General features: G+C 38.2%; 1 protein-coding gene across 3 annotated transcripts; it reads left to right on the forward strand.

Moving 5' to 3' along the window:
* Positions 1-2,778: 2,778 nt before the first annotated feature.
* Positions 2,779-17,369, forward strand: LOC145465308 (protein APCDD1-like). Of its 3 annotated transcripts, none has more exons than XM_081449085.1 (4): positions 2,779-2,956; positions 9,871-10,014; positions 10,189-10,315; positions 13,594-17,369. In XM_081449085.1, exons 2-4 carry the CDS (start codon positions 9,963-9,965, stop codon positions 15,050-15,052), a joined length of 1,638 nt encoding a protein of 545 aa, XP_081305211.1. In that variant the 5' UTR covers positions 2,779-2,956; positions 9,871-9,962; the 3' UTR covers positions 15,053-17,369. The 3 variants fall into 3 exon arrangements, with proteins under 3 accessions (XP_081305211.1, XP_081305209.1, XP_081305210.1); XM_081449083.1 differs by lacking the exon at positions 2,779-2,956 and adding an exon at positions 5,656-6,466; XM_081449084.1 differs by lacking the exon at positions 2,779-2,956 and adding an exon at positions 6,528-7,158.

Genomic DNA, 17,369 nt, shown 5'->3' on the forward strand with positions numbered 1-17,369 from the left:
AGTTACATGTCGCGATACATATTTCGCGTCCATTATTTCTACAGTAGTTATTTCTAGGGGTAGAAAACCTCTTGTTCAACCATTTTCAGCCAACGAAACTTTCGCTTCTGGAGAGAAAAATCTAAGCTATGTGACACTTGCCACCCTCATTTTTCATATAGGGCGTTTCCACATGACGTCACGGCAGCCATATTGGTGTTCAATAACAATGAAACAGCGGCCCTGTTGGTGTACCAAAGCAATCCTGTGGGAGTTGAACTCTTCTCTCATGTAAAAAACTTCCTTTTGTTCAAATAAATTTGCATGTGTGCTTTACTTTACTTTACTTTACTTTACTTTACTTTACTTTACTTTACTTTACTTTACTCTACTTTGCTTTGCTTTGCTTTGCTTTGCTTTGCTTTGCTTTGCATTGCTTAGCTTTGCGTTGCGTTGCGTTGCTTTGCTTCGCTTTGCTTTGCTCTGCTTTGCTTTGCTTTACTTTACTTTATTGAATTTGTTACATGTACAATAAAAAAAAAGAAAGAAAAGAAAATAGCATCAGCAACTTGAGCACAAAACAGGACGATGTCCCAATTGATATTCAACCCCAATAAATATTAACAAAATAGTAGTAATAATTATAATCGTAGACGTAGTAGTAAAAGTAGTATTATCCCAGGTTCAGAATTTAATAACTTACAGTATCTCACTAAGTCATTTACATGGAATGAATGAATGAATATCTTTATTTAAGTGTCAAACTAAACTGGCAGTAAATAACCACTAAATGGGAAAACTATAAATAAATTAAAATTAATAAAACTATGGACAATTGATAAAACGAGTATGACTGGACTGCACGTAAAAAACACATAGTTATCTAATCTAAAATAGAGTAATCATTGATGACAGTCTTCAAGTTGTTCGACCATAATAATCACCTTCAATAATCACCCTTACCACCCGTGCGTGTTTTCGAGACAACAGTGGGACCTTAATTTATCACATCTTTTGAGCGGTTCAGTCTTATTTACTAACGAGTGATTTAGGTTGACTAGTTTCTCCAAGTTTTGTTTACATGTAACCGTGGGAGGTGTTACTAAGGCGGCTTCCGTTAGGAAGCTTGTTCTGTCCAGACTCATTGTTATACAAAGCTGTTTCCATTTAAACGCTTGTAAAAGGTTTGAGGTTTTTGCAGCCTCTTCACATGGAAATGAGAAAGTTTAGCGGCGGATGCTACGCTTGCCACTACCGACTCTACCACTTCCAAATGATAATGATGCCTTTGTTCCAGGAATCTTCCGATAAGACTTGAATATTCCAAGATATAGCATAAGACATTTTACTCAGTACCCAGGCCAAACATGATGCTGTATCATTGAAAATGTACGTCAACAAAACAAATCTCACAATGGATGGCATCAATGTCACGGCGATGGTAGAAATTTCTGACAAATGAGGTTCAATAGAGATGTAGCCGACAAAATTCTCCATTAGAATCGCACAACCGGTGGCCTTTACAAAGTGAATTAAGGCACCTGGTAACATTCTGAAAGTTTGCGATTGGATTTCTCCACCAGAAATATATCTTATTCTTTAATAAAGGTTTCTGTTAAGTGTCACTGATGGAATAAGCGAGATTCTCAAATTGAGTTTTTCTGAGAACAGTCTATGACTCAAGGATTGGTGAATGCCCGAAGATGTCCGAAGATGTCCGAAAACTTGCGGAGGTCTTCCGAGCTTCAAAAGATCTGCGACAGAGACCGGAGCATCTCCGAGTATTTCGTTTATGACTCAAAATCGTCTAAAAAGCAGTTCAACTAGAGCACACTAGACCTATTACTTTCACAGAAAAGAAACTGATTTTTTTTCATGCAATTTACTTTCTTATGATCTTCAGTTAACCATTGCGTGTAACTAACTTTGGCAAGCCTTGCACCTACGTAAGTGATATTTTAAAATCAATCTTATTGGTTGAACGCTCTATTTATATCTCCTGACCACCTTGAAACATGACAAGGAATGCCGTATTGAGTGCATGTAATATACATAAGAAAATTAGCTCGACCGCTAATCCAGTGATAAGGAAAAATACTGAATTTTTAATCTGTTATTGTTATAATGTGTCAGGCAATATTGTTTTGCAAACAAAAATTATTTTCCAGTTACATGATGTTTAAAATTCTTCAATTACAAACAAATTTGCGACACATAACTTTTGCAAAAACCCTTTTTAAGGCACCGTCTGATTTAACGACTTATACCCCTTGTGGTCAACAGTTATGAACTTGAACTACAATTGAAGTTCGATATGGACCCGGCTGTCGGTCCCACGTTGAATTAAATGCCAAATGTTCAAAATAGTTGCCTTTGTCAAGTAGTAGACAAATCACCAAATAACAAACACATTAACGTCATTATAAACTATTCAACAACTGAAGAAAACATCAAGAGCGAGTGAAACACACCACCAGATGTAAAGCATCTGCCCATTGCTTGCTGTTTGAAGAAACGAGTGACGAGTGCAGAGACTCAAAATATATTTACTAACGTGACTTCTTCCTAACTGCTGGCCGTTGAAAGACATTTGTCTATGAAGAATTCCAGAAAAAAAATGTTCTCGTGAACAGAAAGCGGAATTATAGAAAGGCATTGGTTTGAATTTCTGAAATACTTATCATTAGTGTGGCGACTTTTTAGAGATCAGACAGAGTTAAGGTTTAAGATGATCCCTTTGGCTTTGAACGTACTGATACTGTCACAGTGTGTCTCTTATCTTATTCATTTGGGGCCATATACCCTGACCGGTGGATGCTTCTCGGCCTTAATTTGTTTTCCATATGCGATGATAGCAGGGAAGGACTTTCACGTTAATCGGAACTGCTTTTCCACAACTACGAAATCAATTCACAAGTTCTGTGCCAGGAAGTAGATTTACTCGTGGTAATTTTATTTGCAGCTGTCTTCCTTGAAGGTGAGCCGCGGAATATATTGATTTATGTTGCTTTGGATTTGACTGATCGACAGGAATGCCGATTTTCACTTCGCACAAAATACGGGTAGAATAGAAAATTCTAGAAACTCAACAAATTAACTGTGAGAGGACAGATGTTCATCAAATTGCTTTATTAATTCCAGCGCAAAATCAAAACAAGACATTTGGTCGTGCGGCTTAATTAATTGCGTGCATGTTCACTGAGATATTTCCCAAAGCATACTGTTTGTCTTTGCGCTAGTTACAAATCTCTAAACGTTTTTAAACTTGAGAAAACGATTTAAAGCGATTAGAGGATTAATGACCAGGTGTTTTTATCATAATTCCACTCCGTTTTAAGCCGATTGTTCAGTCATGTCGACAGGTTTCTATACTGGGAACTGACACATGCAGGCAGAGTTAAAATAAATTTATAAAAGAAAGGGCACGTATTTCTCTCTTTCTGTTTTTTATGACATATCAAGTAATAGTTATTGTGACGAAAATTACCCGTGTCTTTATTCACAGTGAACGTTTAACAAAAATTCTATCAAAAAGAAATGAAGATCTCACTCGTAAACGTTTATAGATCACACTGGTTCAACTAAGTGTAAAAGATCCTTTTAAGGGTCTTTAAATAAACCAAAACTTTCTCTGTACTATGATTTATAAGGTAACACCTGTTTAGCATTTGTTGCATTTTGTAGTTAGTGTTATATCTTATATTCAATTCAATTCTATGCATATATTACACAAATTGGAAAACAGTATCGTCAAGCAGATGCTACTGATTCCGGCGGTTCACTGAAACTGTGGTTATCCAGTCATTTCTTTATGAAATAAGATCAAACTATCCTTTGCCATGCTGAAGAAAACGTAAGTACGAAAAGTACTCTGATATATAAATATATTATATCTATAACAAGCAAAATAATGGTGCGTGTTTATATATATGGTTTTGCAAGTGTTTTTAAATAAATAACATGGAAAGGAAACAAGTTACTTACTTGGGCAGCTTGATTTTAAATAAGATGTAAAACTGTGAATTGTTTGTTTGGGTTTGCTGAAAACAAGTGAAGTTATGAGCCTCATTCTAAAACTGGAGGTATGGATCAGTTCTTTTCAGTTTTTATCCCGGCTTCAGTCAGATACCAGAAATGAAATTCAAATTTTTACTGAGAACCGTTACATTTTCATTTCATTCTAGCTTTGGTCTTGATAGAAGACTAGTTCTACAGGTTGTAATCGCCCATATATTCTATTTCCGCGGTACTAGCATTGCACTTTAAAGTATTTTAGTCACGCTAAAATGTGACGTAGGAACTGAAGCTAATAAAAACAATATCATGCCGGGTGCTGAATTCATCATTATTATTGTTACCCTGACGAGACCAAAGCCGTCAGGTGCTGCTCGTTACTTTGTTTGTTTTTCTTTCCACCAAACGGAGGTGGTGGTCGGATCGTCGTGTCCATTAGGCCTCTCCAACATTCCGGAACAATACATCTTTCTATAAGGAATTCCCACAGTTTGTGTCGAAATTCATTTTCTCCACAAGTGAAATGATGATTATGTTATTGTACCCACTTCATGTTTACGATGCAAACAAGTTTCAGACTGGTCGGAGCTATCAGGGAGTGACCAAACCATTACCAGTTACCTAAAGCATGGTATTTAGTTGTTCAGCTACTTAAAAATGCTGTAATATAAATGTTGTAGACCTGAAGCATAATTGCCATTATGTATTTGACTGAATCCAAAAAAAGCCGAAAAACATCCGCCGGTTAGTTGCAAATGTAGGGCGGGGGTGGAGTGGGGCGGGCATGTGGATGTATTTGTCGTCAAATTCAGTTTCCCTATCTCCAACTGATTGTAGGACTATCGATATACTATTTGACCGCCGAGGTTTGCAAAGTGAATGCTTTGAAATGATAAGAAGCGATACATATAAGCAACTGCTGGAAACCAAACTCTGATAACCCTGTGACTTGAGGATGATCACAGGGATTCGTTCATTCCTCGCCGATATAGCATTATCGTTTGAGTCTAGACACGCCATTAAATCCTGAAACTGATGTGGTTATCTGTTTTACTGCGGAACAAGACATTCATTACCATAACCTGACAGCATACAACTCAGTTGTCCGGCCATTTTAAGGGTCTCCAGTAAACTCTGTATCTAGAGCTGTAAGATTCAATTGTATAAACATTCATCGTGTTCATTACTCTACCGTAAAGTGCTTTAGCCTCGTGTGACTAACTCCGTTTAATGATAAGTTTTGATTCAGTACAGTTAAACTTACTGGGAAATTTTCGGGAAGAAACACTGAGGTCATGGAAAAGATACCGCCGTGAGAAAAGATCATTTTGCGTCCAGGCTTCACAGAATTTGCTAAGGGCGTACAAAAAAGAGTCTTGTTTCTGGATCAACGGCTGAGAGAGACTGAACCGACTTCGTAACTTTCAGTCACTTGCGACTCCTAGTACTGTATTTCCTTTTGATTTCAGTCGCTGGCCAAACGATATTAACATTCAAATTCTCCATCCTGTTTTTAGCCGAGACTATAATTCGGCTCGGGAGAATTGTAATTGCGTTAAAATAAGACCCTTGAATTTATTTAAGAAAAGTACAGAGAAATTGCAAATTAATCACAGCTTAGTACATAGGTTTCTTAAAAGGCGTGAGGCGACTTTGTGGAGCCGAACAGCCGAGATAAGGTAGGATCTTAAGACGCCGTGTTTACAACATTTAACGAGATTTAAGTAGATTTTGCTTGACCAATATAGTTCAAGGCTTTTACCGGATGTCCATTCCTCTTTGGTGGAAATGTGCCGTGTCATATCTCGTCTTTAATGGAAAATTAAATTTCTTTATATTGCTGTTTCTTCATAACTGATTTAGACATGGATAAAACAATTCATTGTGTCAGCGACTTAAGAACTTAACTGTAAACATGTCATAATTAATGTGGCTTCAAAAGAATAGAGCAGACAATTTGACTCCGAGTCATTCTGCCTCGAGGAAACAACATTAAAATGAATGAAGCTTAACGAAAGAGTAGGTTTATTTGATTCGATGAAGTTCACACATTTCAGTCGGTAGCGGAACAATTCACAAAACCTTTTGATTCTTGATAGCAGCGACAGATGTGTATCTTCGTGTTCCCAAATTCACTTACTGCGTTTTCCATTCCCCCGTACTTTCATCATATATTTCCATACAGTTTGCTTTGAAAGGCTTTTTTCAGGCGTGATTTGAGTGGCAGGAAATGGTACTTGAGCATTTTGCTCCTCGTAAGTAACTGTAAACTAATCCCTCTTCATTTGGTTTCCCTTCATTGAAAAGTAAAAGATCGACACGAGATTACATTTGGTCAGCTTGAAATCAGCTTTTATTTGGTGCGCACTTGTCCTTTCTTATAAGGTGTTTGCTATTTATTTTAGCTGATCACGTTTGCCTCTCAAACGCGAAAAAATCAGATGGCAAAATGGCGAAGATTTAATTTCTAAAGGTAGGTGTTTGTAAAAATCCGGTGATTACGAAACGCAAAGCGCTTTTACTCTTAGCTTGTTGGCATTAGTCAAGACTGACCATCCATCGATTTTTCCACGTCAAAAACAGCTTTCAAAACGACATAGCCGGGAAATGTCTACTAAAAAACGCCCTTCAAATATCATTATGATTTTTTGGAATTTCTAACATCCTTGACAAAAAGAGATTACTGGATAGCCATTTATGTTACATAAACCTTTTGCCTCATAATTAATCTTTTTCCTGTTGCTTTTTGAAGACTAGAGAGGAAATTAAATCGGCAGCAAATCAAAAGCAAGACGTTCTCTATTTAACTTGGCAATTCCGAGAGACATATTATGCACATCTGAGAAATATTAGTTAAATCTGTTTGCGTGCCGCGAGGATTTATATATCCGATAGTTAAGGCAGAGCCAGCCGACTTCGTCATCAAATATATAATGAGTTTCTTTCGGTACAGGTCTTAATGTGTTTTCCAGTTGTGATAGGATAAAATCCCACATCATTGTGGAAGATTAGACGGGCTGGTTGTCTGGAAGGGTTAGTATAAACTGCCGTCCTGCAACCGTTCAATCACAACAATTCAGTTACTCAGTGGAGTTTAGGCAGGAGAGCTGAAGACGACTGAAGATTTCATCGTCCTTTTAGAGCAGGGTAACGCTTTCTACCGAGGTAAATGTGATTAAGTTTTGGTGTATTAAGCCATGCTACTTCAGTTAGACATGATACTCGGTAGCTTTGGGAAGCTTACTGCAACAAAGGAAACTATTTTATTGTGTACAATTTGGCTGATAAGTATTATTCGTGTTATAAACTAATGATTCATGTTAAATTACAGGGGCTTTGCTGAAAAGCTTTCTCTTGAATCCATTCTTCTCTGAACCCTCGTGACTTATAACCTCCAAAAAAGATGGAACCATTCACGAAATACCTTCTCGCTAACGTTTTTTACGTGTTTGCTCAAACTAACCAACAAATTGCCCTCGAGTTTTCACAACCTCGACTTATAGCAGAAATATTGTTGCAGTCGAAATCATTATTAAAACCATCGTAGTGTTATAATGAGAATCTTTGTTTCATTTGAGTTTGAATCATTTCCAGCAAGATCGCGTTACAGTTAACCTCGCATATGCTAAATATGCTCATCTTGCTTTTAAATTCATAAACACATGAGCTTGAATTGACAGATTTTCCATAATTGTTAGATTAGAACTAAAAATAGCCGTAACTTGAAGACAAAATTTTTCAGGCAGCGTGCGAAGGTCTCGGGGGCGCTCTTTTGCCTCCATAATATGGAAACAGTATTCTCTGTAAAGCTCTCTACAATGCTTCTTGACCAAGAAGCAGATTTTCAGATTTCGAAAGAGGAAAGGGTCAGCGACACCACATTTCTACCACCGGGCAGTCCACACAATCAGCGAAAAGCCTGAAATTTGCATATCGTTTTGATTAATTTTTCGTGTTTTCGATCTTATGACCTTAAATCTTTCACGCGGCGTTTATAAAGCTGCTCGTTTAAAGAACAAATTGCCCCTTGTGATATCTCTGACAAACACGTCCTAAAACTGAAATATTATCTTTTTGTTGATAGGTTGACTCTTGCCCTTTTCCGTAAATTTAGCCAAGGATGCATTTTCTCTGAAAACACAAGCAAATAAACTTTGTATTTAACTTGTACGCCTAAGGTAAACTTTGGCTAACGCGATTGGAAAACCACTTTCTGGTTGGCCACTCTTAGCAAACAAAGCAAATTGTCTCAAGCTCTTAGCCATGCTAGGAATCTTGAGTTGGGAAGGTTAATGTCAAGATTCGAAAGTTACTGCGGCGTTCCTTGAATATTACAGTGCTTGCTGGATTATGGCATGACAAGCAATTATAATCTTTTGAAGAATTACTTATATGTCTAGTGGGATTATTTCAGGAACAATGTTAAGAAGCAAAAACATCAGAAAGTGGAATTTGTTACATGATAATACTTTTTCCGAGGTATTTAGATGAAAACTGGAGCTATTTTTCAACGACAACAGGCATTTCTATCATGTTTTCCCTCACTTCACTGCGTACCATCAGCTGGAAAAAAGTGTAAATGTTTTCACTTGACTAAAAAAATTCTCAAACAATCTTCCCCTAACCACTAAAAGAAAGTCAGTAGTCAGTAAATGACGGTTAAATTTCAACTACACTAAGAACGACAGCCTAAAACTGACCTTGCAGGAATTAACTAATAGGACATCAAGTAAGGAAGCATCAAATATCTATGGTATAAGATCAATGAATTAGATAAACATTCCTGAAGAACGAGTGAAAATCATACCATTTTAGAGAGTGGAATGTGTCGTGCTCTGGGAAATTGAAAAGATTTTTGACAAGTAAAGCGTCCTCAAGAGTAAAAACACGTGCTAAAGACAAAATCTGGACATTGGACATTGATACATAATATTTACTTTCTCGAGGGGCTGACATGTGAATTCCTCTCCCTAATAAAAGAAAATCATTAAACGGAGATCAAAAAAATTCACCACATGCCATGTTTTCCTTAACTTGTTTGCTTCATCTATGAGCGGATGTGGTTTGTATCGTGACCAAGGTAACCAAGTAATCCACACCATTAGTTATTCTGTAATTACTTTTAAATCATTCTTCTTTCCTTTGCATGATTGTCAACGGCAAATTTAGTTTTGAACAGGGTCGTGGAAACCTTTAAATATTATTTTGCTTCTTTTATTGACTCGTTGTTTACTACTTTCAAAAGAAAACACGTAAAAGTTTGAAACAACCGCCAGTTCACGATTGTTGCCATTCTACCTTTTGACATATTTTAACTTGTATTTGTAACAAAAACAAAGGCTAAAGAAACGTATCAAAAGGTACGCATCTCCGTGCCATAATCGAAGATCTTATATATCAATACCTTTTAAGGTTGTATCCGAACCGGTCAAAAAAGGTCCCGTATGAAAGTGAAGAGCTTTTCATAACCACAATGACCGGCCAGAACTTAAAACACCCAAAAAAAGTCATCCTTTGTAAACTTGTGGGATTTAACCATAATTATGAAAAACAACAATGCGGTTTAGTAGACAAGGATCGCGTTTCATAATAATTATTCGTTTATGAACAATGGAGTGGGAGCTGGGTGACACAAAAAAGTGACCTGGAGGGCATGCATTGAGACATGAACAGGCATCGCTTTGACACAAAAAGATCACTTCAAGAGATAATTAACTTAGTGGCGAGCCAATATAGCACAACTTCACTTCTTGACAAAGTGCATGCTTCATACTAATCTCTATGCGATTTTAAGAATCTTGCGAGCCTTGGCTACCAGCAGGAGACTTCAAATTGACCTCTTAGGATAAAAACGGTATTCTTGCTTTCTCTGAACAGAAGTAACAGTGCAGCCAAGAAGAAAGAGCATTTACTGAGCCTGAGAATTTGCTGTGAAACTCAAGCCTTGCATAGACATACTTGTAAACGCCATGAATGTAACGAGGTTTCACCTTGCCCTAATTTCCTTTTGGATGTTATTAGGTAGGTATTTATCGCTCTTTATTGAATTTCCAGTTTCAAGTTGACCAACTTTGAAGTTTATGTTTCATGGATCGTAGTAGAGCTGGCCAACAAAGTGCCTACAGTTTTCTGCAGCTTGTTTGGGCTTTGATAAGAATCTAAACCCTCACTCCGTGTTTTATGTTCTAAATTTAGTGCTACCAACATGCAAAGCCGGTGAAGGAAGTTGTCTTCATATTGTGCAGTACATATATCACAGCCTTGGAATAAGAATTCGTGGTTCCGACACCCCAAACATTGTGGGAAGGTGGACTTCATCGAGGTAGGGCTTTCGTCGATAATTTTAATTCAATGAAAGTGATTATTCCTGGGAAGGACTGCAGTGCGTGTTGTAATCCCAGGGATTAATAAACGTTTCAACAACATAATCCTCTGATAAGGGGCGGCAATATACTCAGCGAAACGTATTTAAGTTATCCGTAGCTTTCGCTTGTGGCAAACATTCGGAGTTAATTATTGTTTATTACCGAGGTGACTTAGAGCGTGAAGAAGGAGGAGATAAGGCAAATTAACTCGGCAGAGGTGCGTCGTGTTGACTGGTGGCGTTCATAATTGCTTGGATTTCTACAATTGGCTGGTCTCGTAAAAAAATTCCTGTCATTCTGACAGCGAAATATCTGAGCTTGTTAAAGACAAAAGACTGCAGCATTTCACCGCTTATTAACCGGGTGTCTTTCAACGTTACTTCCTTTGGGAGTTATCAAGTTAATTGATTAATATGTGTGTAAATGAACATCATCATTTATGAAGCAGTGACGGTTCCGCTAAACGCTCTTCACACTCCACGTTGTTTATTGGTGGCCAAATTGGCACTACACTTTCAAGCGCCACTACATGCTTTCTGTATTTGTCAGAATGTCCAATATATGTACTTTGGAATTCCAACAACGGAAGCTCTTTTAGTTGAAAGTTAGGGCGAGGTCCACTTGACGTTTATATTTTGCAGTGTACAAGTGACAGTGTAATGCTAATTTGGTTTTTCATACTTCAAGGATACGAGGGGTTATTTCCTTTCAAGGGAGATTCTGGCTCTATCAGCCATTGTTTCATCCTTTTAGTATCAAGTTTATTGTATGAACTGTCGTGTTTCATGATATAAATGTCAGCAAGGGCTTGCTTTGTTCCAAAAGCTAAGAAATCCAAAATAACACCAGATCAAAGGTCAAGAAAACTGTCATTTTACATTAGCTTAATGGACTGGTCTTTTTTGACTGCGTTATCGCAAAGCTAGGATTTTAGCCGAAGCAATATTAATGAGACAAGTAATAATTATTGAAAACAAGACGTCTCGCAATTTATTGTGTCTCTAAAAACATCATTACACGCACGAACAACTAACGCCATGGGTTAGTGCTTGGAAGAAAACATTCTTTCCTTTGTCGAGTGTCATGATGTAGAACGTAGATCGTGAATCTTCTCGCAGTTTTGTTACGTGATGTGGGAATTAAATAGCTCCAATAGGTATCATCGCTGTCCTCCAGCCATCGCTGCAGCTCACCTTACATTAAACAGGACCCATTTAGGCACGTGACACTCAGTGTTCCGCTTTGTCGTTCGAGCGGTTACTCCACTTTGTGTTGGCCAGGAGCCCGCATCTCACTTAAACCATTTTCGTGTGTAAAAAAGTTTTCAAGTACATCACGATCACGTAGCGAACTCATTATCTGCTCAAGAACATTGTGCCATTTACCGCAGACACTAAATTGCGGTTCAAAAATGCAAATGATATTGAGTTGTTTTGGGTTGTTTTTAAGTCCAATAAAAGCTCTTTATGGTAGCAAACGTCGCGTGAGGGCATTGTGGTGTTATTTTTTTTAAATAAGTATAAAAACGTTTTTTAAAAAATAATTGCCGCTGTTATTCCAGCTAAACTTTCAAGTAAACCTAAGGATATGTGCTTTCCTGAGACAATATTTAGAGACTCTAGATAACACAGCATACTTTCAGAAAGATAGCCGGAGAACTTTAATGTGCAAATTGTCTCTACTTAAGATAAGGTCTTTTACACTAAAGCTCTTAAGCGCCTTTTGGATATCAAAACCCAAAAACTTGATATCGGCATCCAGTAACCTATTTGTAGTCAGGGCCCTGAAAACGTCAGCCAAGCGTTGCACACTCTAACGAGCAAGAATCTTTGGCATTGAACTTTGCAAAACAAAAATATTGTTGGATTGAAGAAGGTAAAGGATTGAAAACATAACTCTCGCTTCATTGTATTTTCGGACTTGTGAAAAAAATGTTCTTCGCGAGATTTTCAACAGTTAAGGAAGGATGTCTTGTTTATTTAAATCAGTGAACAGGATGAGCTTCAGATTTAATTTAATCGTATTAATGCCAACCAGAGAAGGGAACTGTTCGTGACACACAATGGTTAAAATTTACCTGGTAGTGGTATTATTTGGAAAACGTCCCACACTGACTGAAAATCGGGTACTTTGGTGATTGTGATGTACCTCAGTAGATGAAGCAGTTTTCACCGAAAAAAATTGCATCCTGCTTTCGTCATCACAAATAACGTGCATTGACTTGTTTCCGAAAATCCTGCCTCAAAACCCGAAGTTGTTTGTTTCTCAGTTATAATCAGGACTCGTCGATGCCAAATAAAAGCACACTAAGAGAGGGCGTTATTTCTCGGATAATGTGAAAGAGTTTGATTTGGCAAAGATTTTATTTGCCACCTCTATGCAAGACTATTTTAGTCCTCTGCTAATCTTCCTCGTCGCTTAAAAGCCTAAAAGCTCCGGCTTAGTCAGTCTCGGTCGGTTTCAAATGGGTGTCGTATTTTCGATTTGGGACCAACGTATGTTTTGGTTTGGAATTTCCACATTGATCGTAATAAGCCGAACTAGGATCACGTACCTTTCCAAAAAGGTTCAGAGATTAAAACTGAGTTATACCTGCTAGGTCATGTTTGGTAACTGATAGCTTCGGGTATGGTACCTTTCTGTCAGACACTCGAGCCGCGATGTCTCTATAACCCAAACATTCTAAACTGAATGATTTAAAAGGCACTATACATATGCCTAATTTAGTAACAAAACAAATAGGAACACTTGAGACTGTTTTCTATGTTTTCGTTGTTTAGTGATCAACCATTTTTTTTTTTTAAATAGAAAAGGCCCATAATAATCGGCTTGCGGTTAATTGTACAAATAAGTTCAAATAACTTCCAGAAAAAAATACAACTAGTGCACGGAATACAGCGGCATAGCGACACAACATGAAAACCAAGTCTTGACCACACTGATTCAGGTCACCTGCCACCATCCTCTCCTAACGCGCTGACTAAAAGTTGGGAGATGTCTTTGACTTTCTTGGAGAACAACGGAATCAAGGGTTGATCTTTCAGCTGTAAATAATCAGTTCATCAAATCAGAGGGCAAAATTACTGACTTCTGAACTGCCGAGACAGGAGGCATTTTTTTAATTAAACAACCAGTATATACAAGACTTATTACCCCTATGGCCACCTTTCAACCATGCAATTCAGGAAGGCAGAAGCTAATTTCTTACTTTGAGTTCGCCTGTTCTTGTTTTCAGTTGTGAGGTGCGGCCAGGTCCACAGTTTGTTACAAGGTACATCAAAGTTCTACGCAACGCGACGTGGGAAGGTTATTTCCATCGCTACAATGACTCGCAGTGCTCAGAGCCCAAGTTAAGTCTTTATATGAAAGGGTTTTACAAGATATCGAATGAACCTTTGGAAACCATCGAAGGCAGCAACAAGGCATTCTTTAACTTTACAAAGATAGAACTATACCCACATAATGGCCATGAACAGGAAACAGCAGTCAATGTATCAACTAGACATTGTCCAAATACGCTGCGTGTTGTGAGAAGTTTGCGCGCCGCTGACGTGTTTGAAGTCGACATCAGAGCGTTCAGGAAACGTGCTTGTCGGAATGCCTTTGGTTTCTTAGAATCGGAATTTGCAGCATTAAAGCTCGAAACTCGAAGAAAGAGGAGCTCCAAGTTCGACAAACTTTACTTTGGTGAGGTCCCTACTATACGAGTGACCCGGAAGTACAAGCCCAAGTCTTACCAGCTTCCTCTGCAACGGTATAACTCCAACTACAACTGTACTATCTGCAAGAAGATTCAATCAGGCACTGGTGCGCGGCCTCCAAAGATGCCTCAGAAACCACCCCGTCCCGTAGTACTGGACGGACAGTGGGCCAGTACCACCTGCGAAGCAAGCCCAGGAGGAAAGTTCTTAACGCGCCACTTTAAGTTCATCAAAGATTTATGGCAATGGGAATGTCATTACTACTTTTACTTAGATGCTGAATGCAAGAGCCTTGACTTTGAGCTGAACGGAAAAGGAACATTCATGGGTGGTATTCCTTCTAAACTCGTGGCTGGAGCCTATGACTATGTGTTTACCATGAACGAGGCAGCAATCACTCCATTTGACTCCATCACCACACGAATCTTAAACACTGCAGAGCCTAATACATGTGGAAAAAGCGGGACTTGGAAAACACATGTCAGTCAAGATATCACAATAACCAAAGGCTGTGGACTGTATACCATCTCTCTTCCCCATACTGAATATGACCTACTCAAGATGGACACAAGCCAACAAGGCAACAAACTGCTTTACGTGGGACAGCGTGCCAGTGATGGAACAGATCCATCCTCTCCGACAAAAAGACCAACATCTTTTCAAGTGCCACTCGTAGAATGTTCGTCATTCAAGTTTAAATTTGTACCTCCGACAACTCGCCCGACAACTCGCACGACTACTAAGTTCCGCAACCCAGGTATAATCATTCCCATTGCAACGAAACCAACTGTTAGGCGAAAGGAGACTACCACCAGAAGGCGAACCGATCGAGAGACTCTTCATAAGACCACGCAAAAGATAAACGAGAATGATGACAACACCCAGAGGATAACAGGTGATGTTAGAGCTGCTTTTAGGAATACTGCGGCAAGTTGGTCATCGTGCAAACTCCTGCTGATACTGAGCATGCTCGCTATTTTATGGCGGAACTGAGCGAAGACATTGTATCGTGTATGTGATCAAGTTTCATGTACGTTGAAACAAGTAGGTACTGAAGGTACAGCCATTTTCATAATCGTAAAAGAAGGCACGCTTGTCCGCATAAATATAACGTAAATAACTGTTCGTGATGAACACTGATGCAAATGGCAGTTTATTTTAGTTTAAGTAATTTGATGGATTTTTTGCATAGAGACACCAAATAATGCTGACTTGGAATTCTATTGCTTAACACACCACTAGAACGTGCACTGAAGCATTCAGTTGGCGCAGGAAAGATATTTTTGATTGCCTTCGAATGCAAAAGTAGGTGAAAGCCAAAAAATGTTTAAGAACATCGTTCTTTACAGCAGTTTCTTCAGCGAAACTGAACCATGTTTTTAAAAGTGAAACGACAATTAGTGTGATGGTGTATTTTTCGTAACGATCGGCTGATTTAATTTGCGAATGTAACTTGTCGAGGTGAATATTCATTAACAGAGTAAATACATCAAAGAAGGAAAGGGAAGGCTGAGCAGAATTTCTCGAATTTCGTATTATCTTCGTGTGAGGTTCATCTGAGAGAATCTTAGAGATTTCTTAAAATCTTGAGAAAGTCGCCACCTCTAATTTAAATTAAGTTTACGTTCTGTAATTTGCCATGTTTACTATTCCTACAACGATTGTAGCAAGTGCATTCCAAGTGCGCTTTGTTCCCAATTTGAGTAAAAGTCAGGAAAATACCTACTTCAAGTAATTTAAAATTAAAAACTCCGTTAATGCTTAAAGCATAAAGGCCTACAAATAGAGCACTCTGTTCAATTAAATTGTTAACCAAGAGGGTGTAAATGTATTCCAAAAAGTAAAGTAGTATTTTTAACACTTTTTTGTTCTAGAGGCTTAAAATTTGTTATTTAATAATTCGTTGAACATTTTGCTGCATATTAAAAATACAATTGTAGTTCCTCGTGGTCGAAGAGACGGAATATCATTAGTGGGATGGATATTCAGTACTGTAAAAAGTTAAACAGAGAGCGTCAAAAAGATAATGAAAATTAGTTTTGTAACCCATGTATCATTGTAAAATGGAATAATTGACTGACAGTTTTGTAGATAGGATAAATTTTTAATAAAACATCTAGGAATGTTGGTAAAACACTATTCCTCGAGTCTTTTCTTTATACAGCTAATGCCTTCCATTCAGTCTTCGTATCTATCTGCTGTTTTAATTTTAAGTTTATAAAATTCCAATCGCCGTTGCAACATTACCGATCCAAGGAGGATTACCTGAATCCGTTTCTGCATCTCTCTCTCTGTCTCTTCGCTTCTTCCCTTCTGACACAACGTTTGCGCCCTCGTCAACTATCAGGCATAGAAATCGAGTTAGGATGCTTGGCTGAAGTTTATTTATGTGCGATCCTTTATTTTTACAAGTTTTAAGTTTTAAGCAATGATGATTTGATTATTTATTTCATTTATTTATTTTTCTAATACCTTTTACTACAGAATTCGCAAAACGCGTGCGAAATTCGCCAGTAACATATTTGCGGGCAACATTTCCGTGATATTTCATGAGTATTTCATTCTCTAATAAGGAAGGGAAAGTAGTTTAGAGGCAATAACAGGTATAAAAAGCAAAAAGCAAGTCTTAATTAATCGGTTTTTATCGCTGCTGTCGCCACGCTGTCCTGATTTTCAAGGGACTTAAACGATAAGCCAATTTCAAAAGAGAAAATATATTCAGTCAAAAAAGGCACACACTCGTAGGGGAATAGATATTGAAATATTCATATCGTAAATCCTCGAATTAGCCCCCACCACCTCCCCTCGAATAAGCGCCCCTCCTATCGGCCAAAATTTAAAATAAGCGCCCCCCCCCCCCCCAAATAAGCGTCCCCTCCCCTACCCCCATTTTGTGGACGAGTACTGAGATAACAAAGGATGTATAGTTTTCGTCATGTAGTATTAGATTAGTACATTGTTTCAGTTTGTGAACACGTATAGTGAACACGTTGAACATGTTAACTACTAACGGTGCTGCGATTTAAACTTTAGGATCAGCTTTTTATGTCGATAAGCAGCTTATGTTGTTGTTTACGCGCAGATGATGTATTAAAAAAATGATCATGTCAGGCCGCTATTTGGGAAAAAATTAAATAAGCGCCCCCCTCGAATAAGCACCCCCATCTTCTCCTAAATTTGAAATAAGTGCCCCGGGCGCTTATTCGAGGATTTACGGTATCTGGCGTATGCTACTGACTGCACTCCATTTCTGAGCTTTTATTGAATATCTGCATATCTGATCCAAGTTAGGACTTCCTCACGGCCGCCA

This window comes from Orbicella franksi, chromosome 13 (genome assembly GCF_964199315.1).
Source record: "Orbicella franksi chromosome 13, jaOrbFran1.1, whole genome shotgun sequence".
NCBI lineage: Eukaryota > Metazoa > Cnidaria > Anthozoa > Scleractinia > Merulinidae > Orbicella > Orbicella franksi.

Coding starts and splice junctions, on each gene's coding strand:
- LOC145465308 (XM_081449085.1), top strand. CDS start 9,963: ATGAATGTAACGAGGTTTCACCTTGCCCTAATTTCCTTTTGGATGTTA. Junction 10,015..10,188: donor TTCCTTTTGGATGTTATTAG/GTAGGTATTTAT, acceptor TTCTAAATTTAG/TGCTACCAACATGCAAAGCC. Junction 10,316..13,593: donor GGAAGGTGGACTTCATCGAG/GTAGGGCTTTCG, acceptor TCTTGTTTTCAG/TTGTGAGGTGCGGCCAGGTC.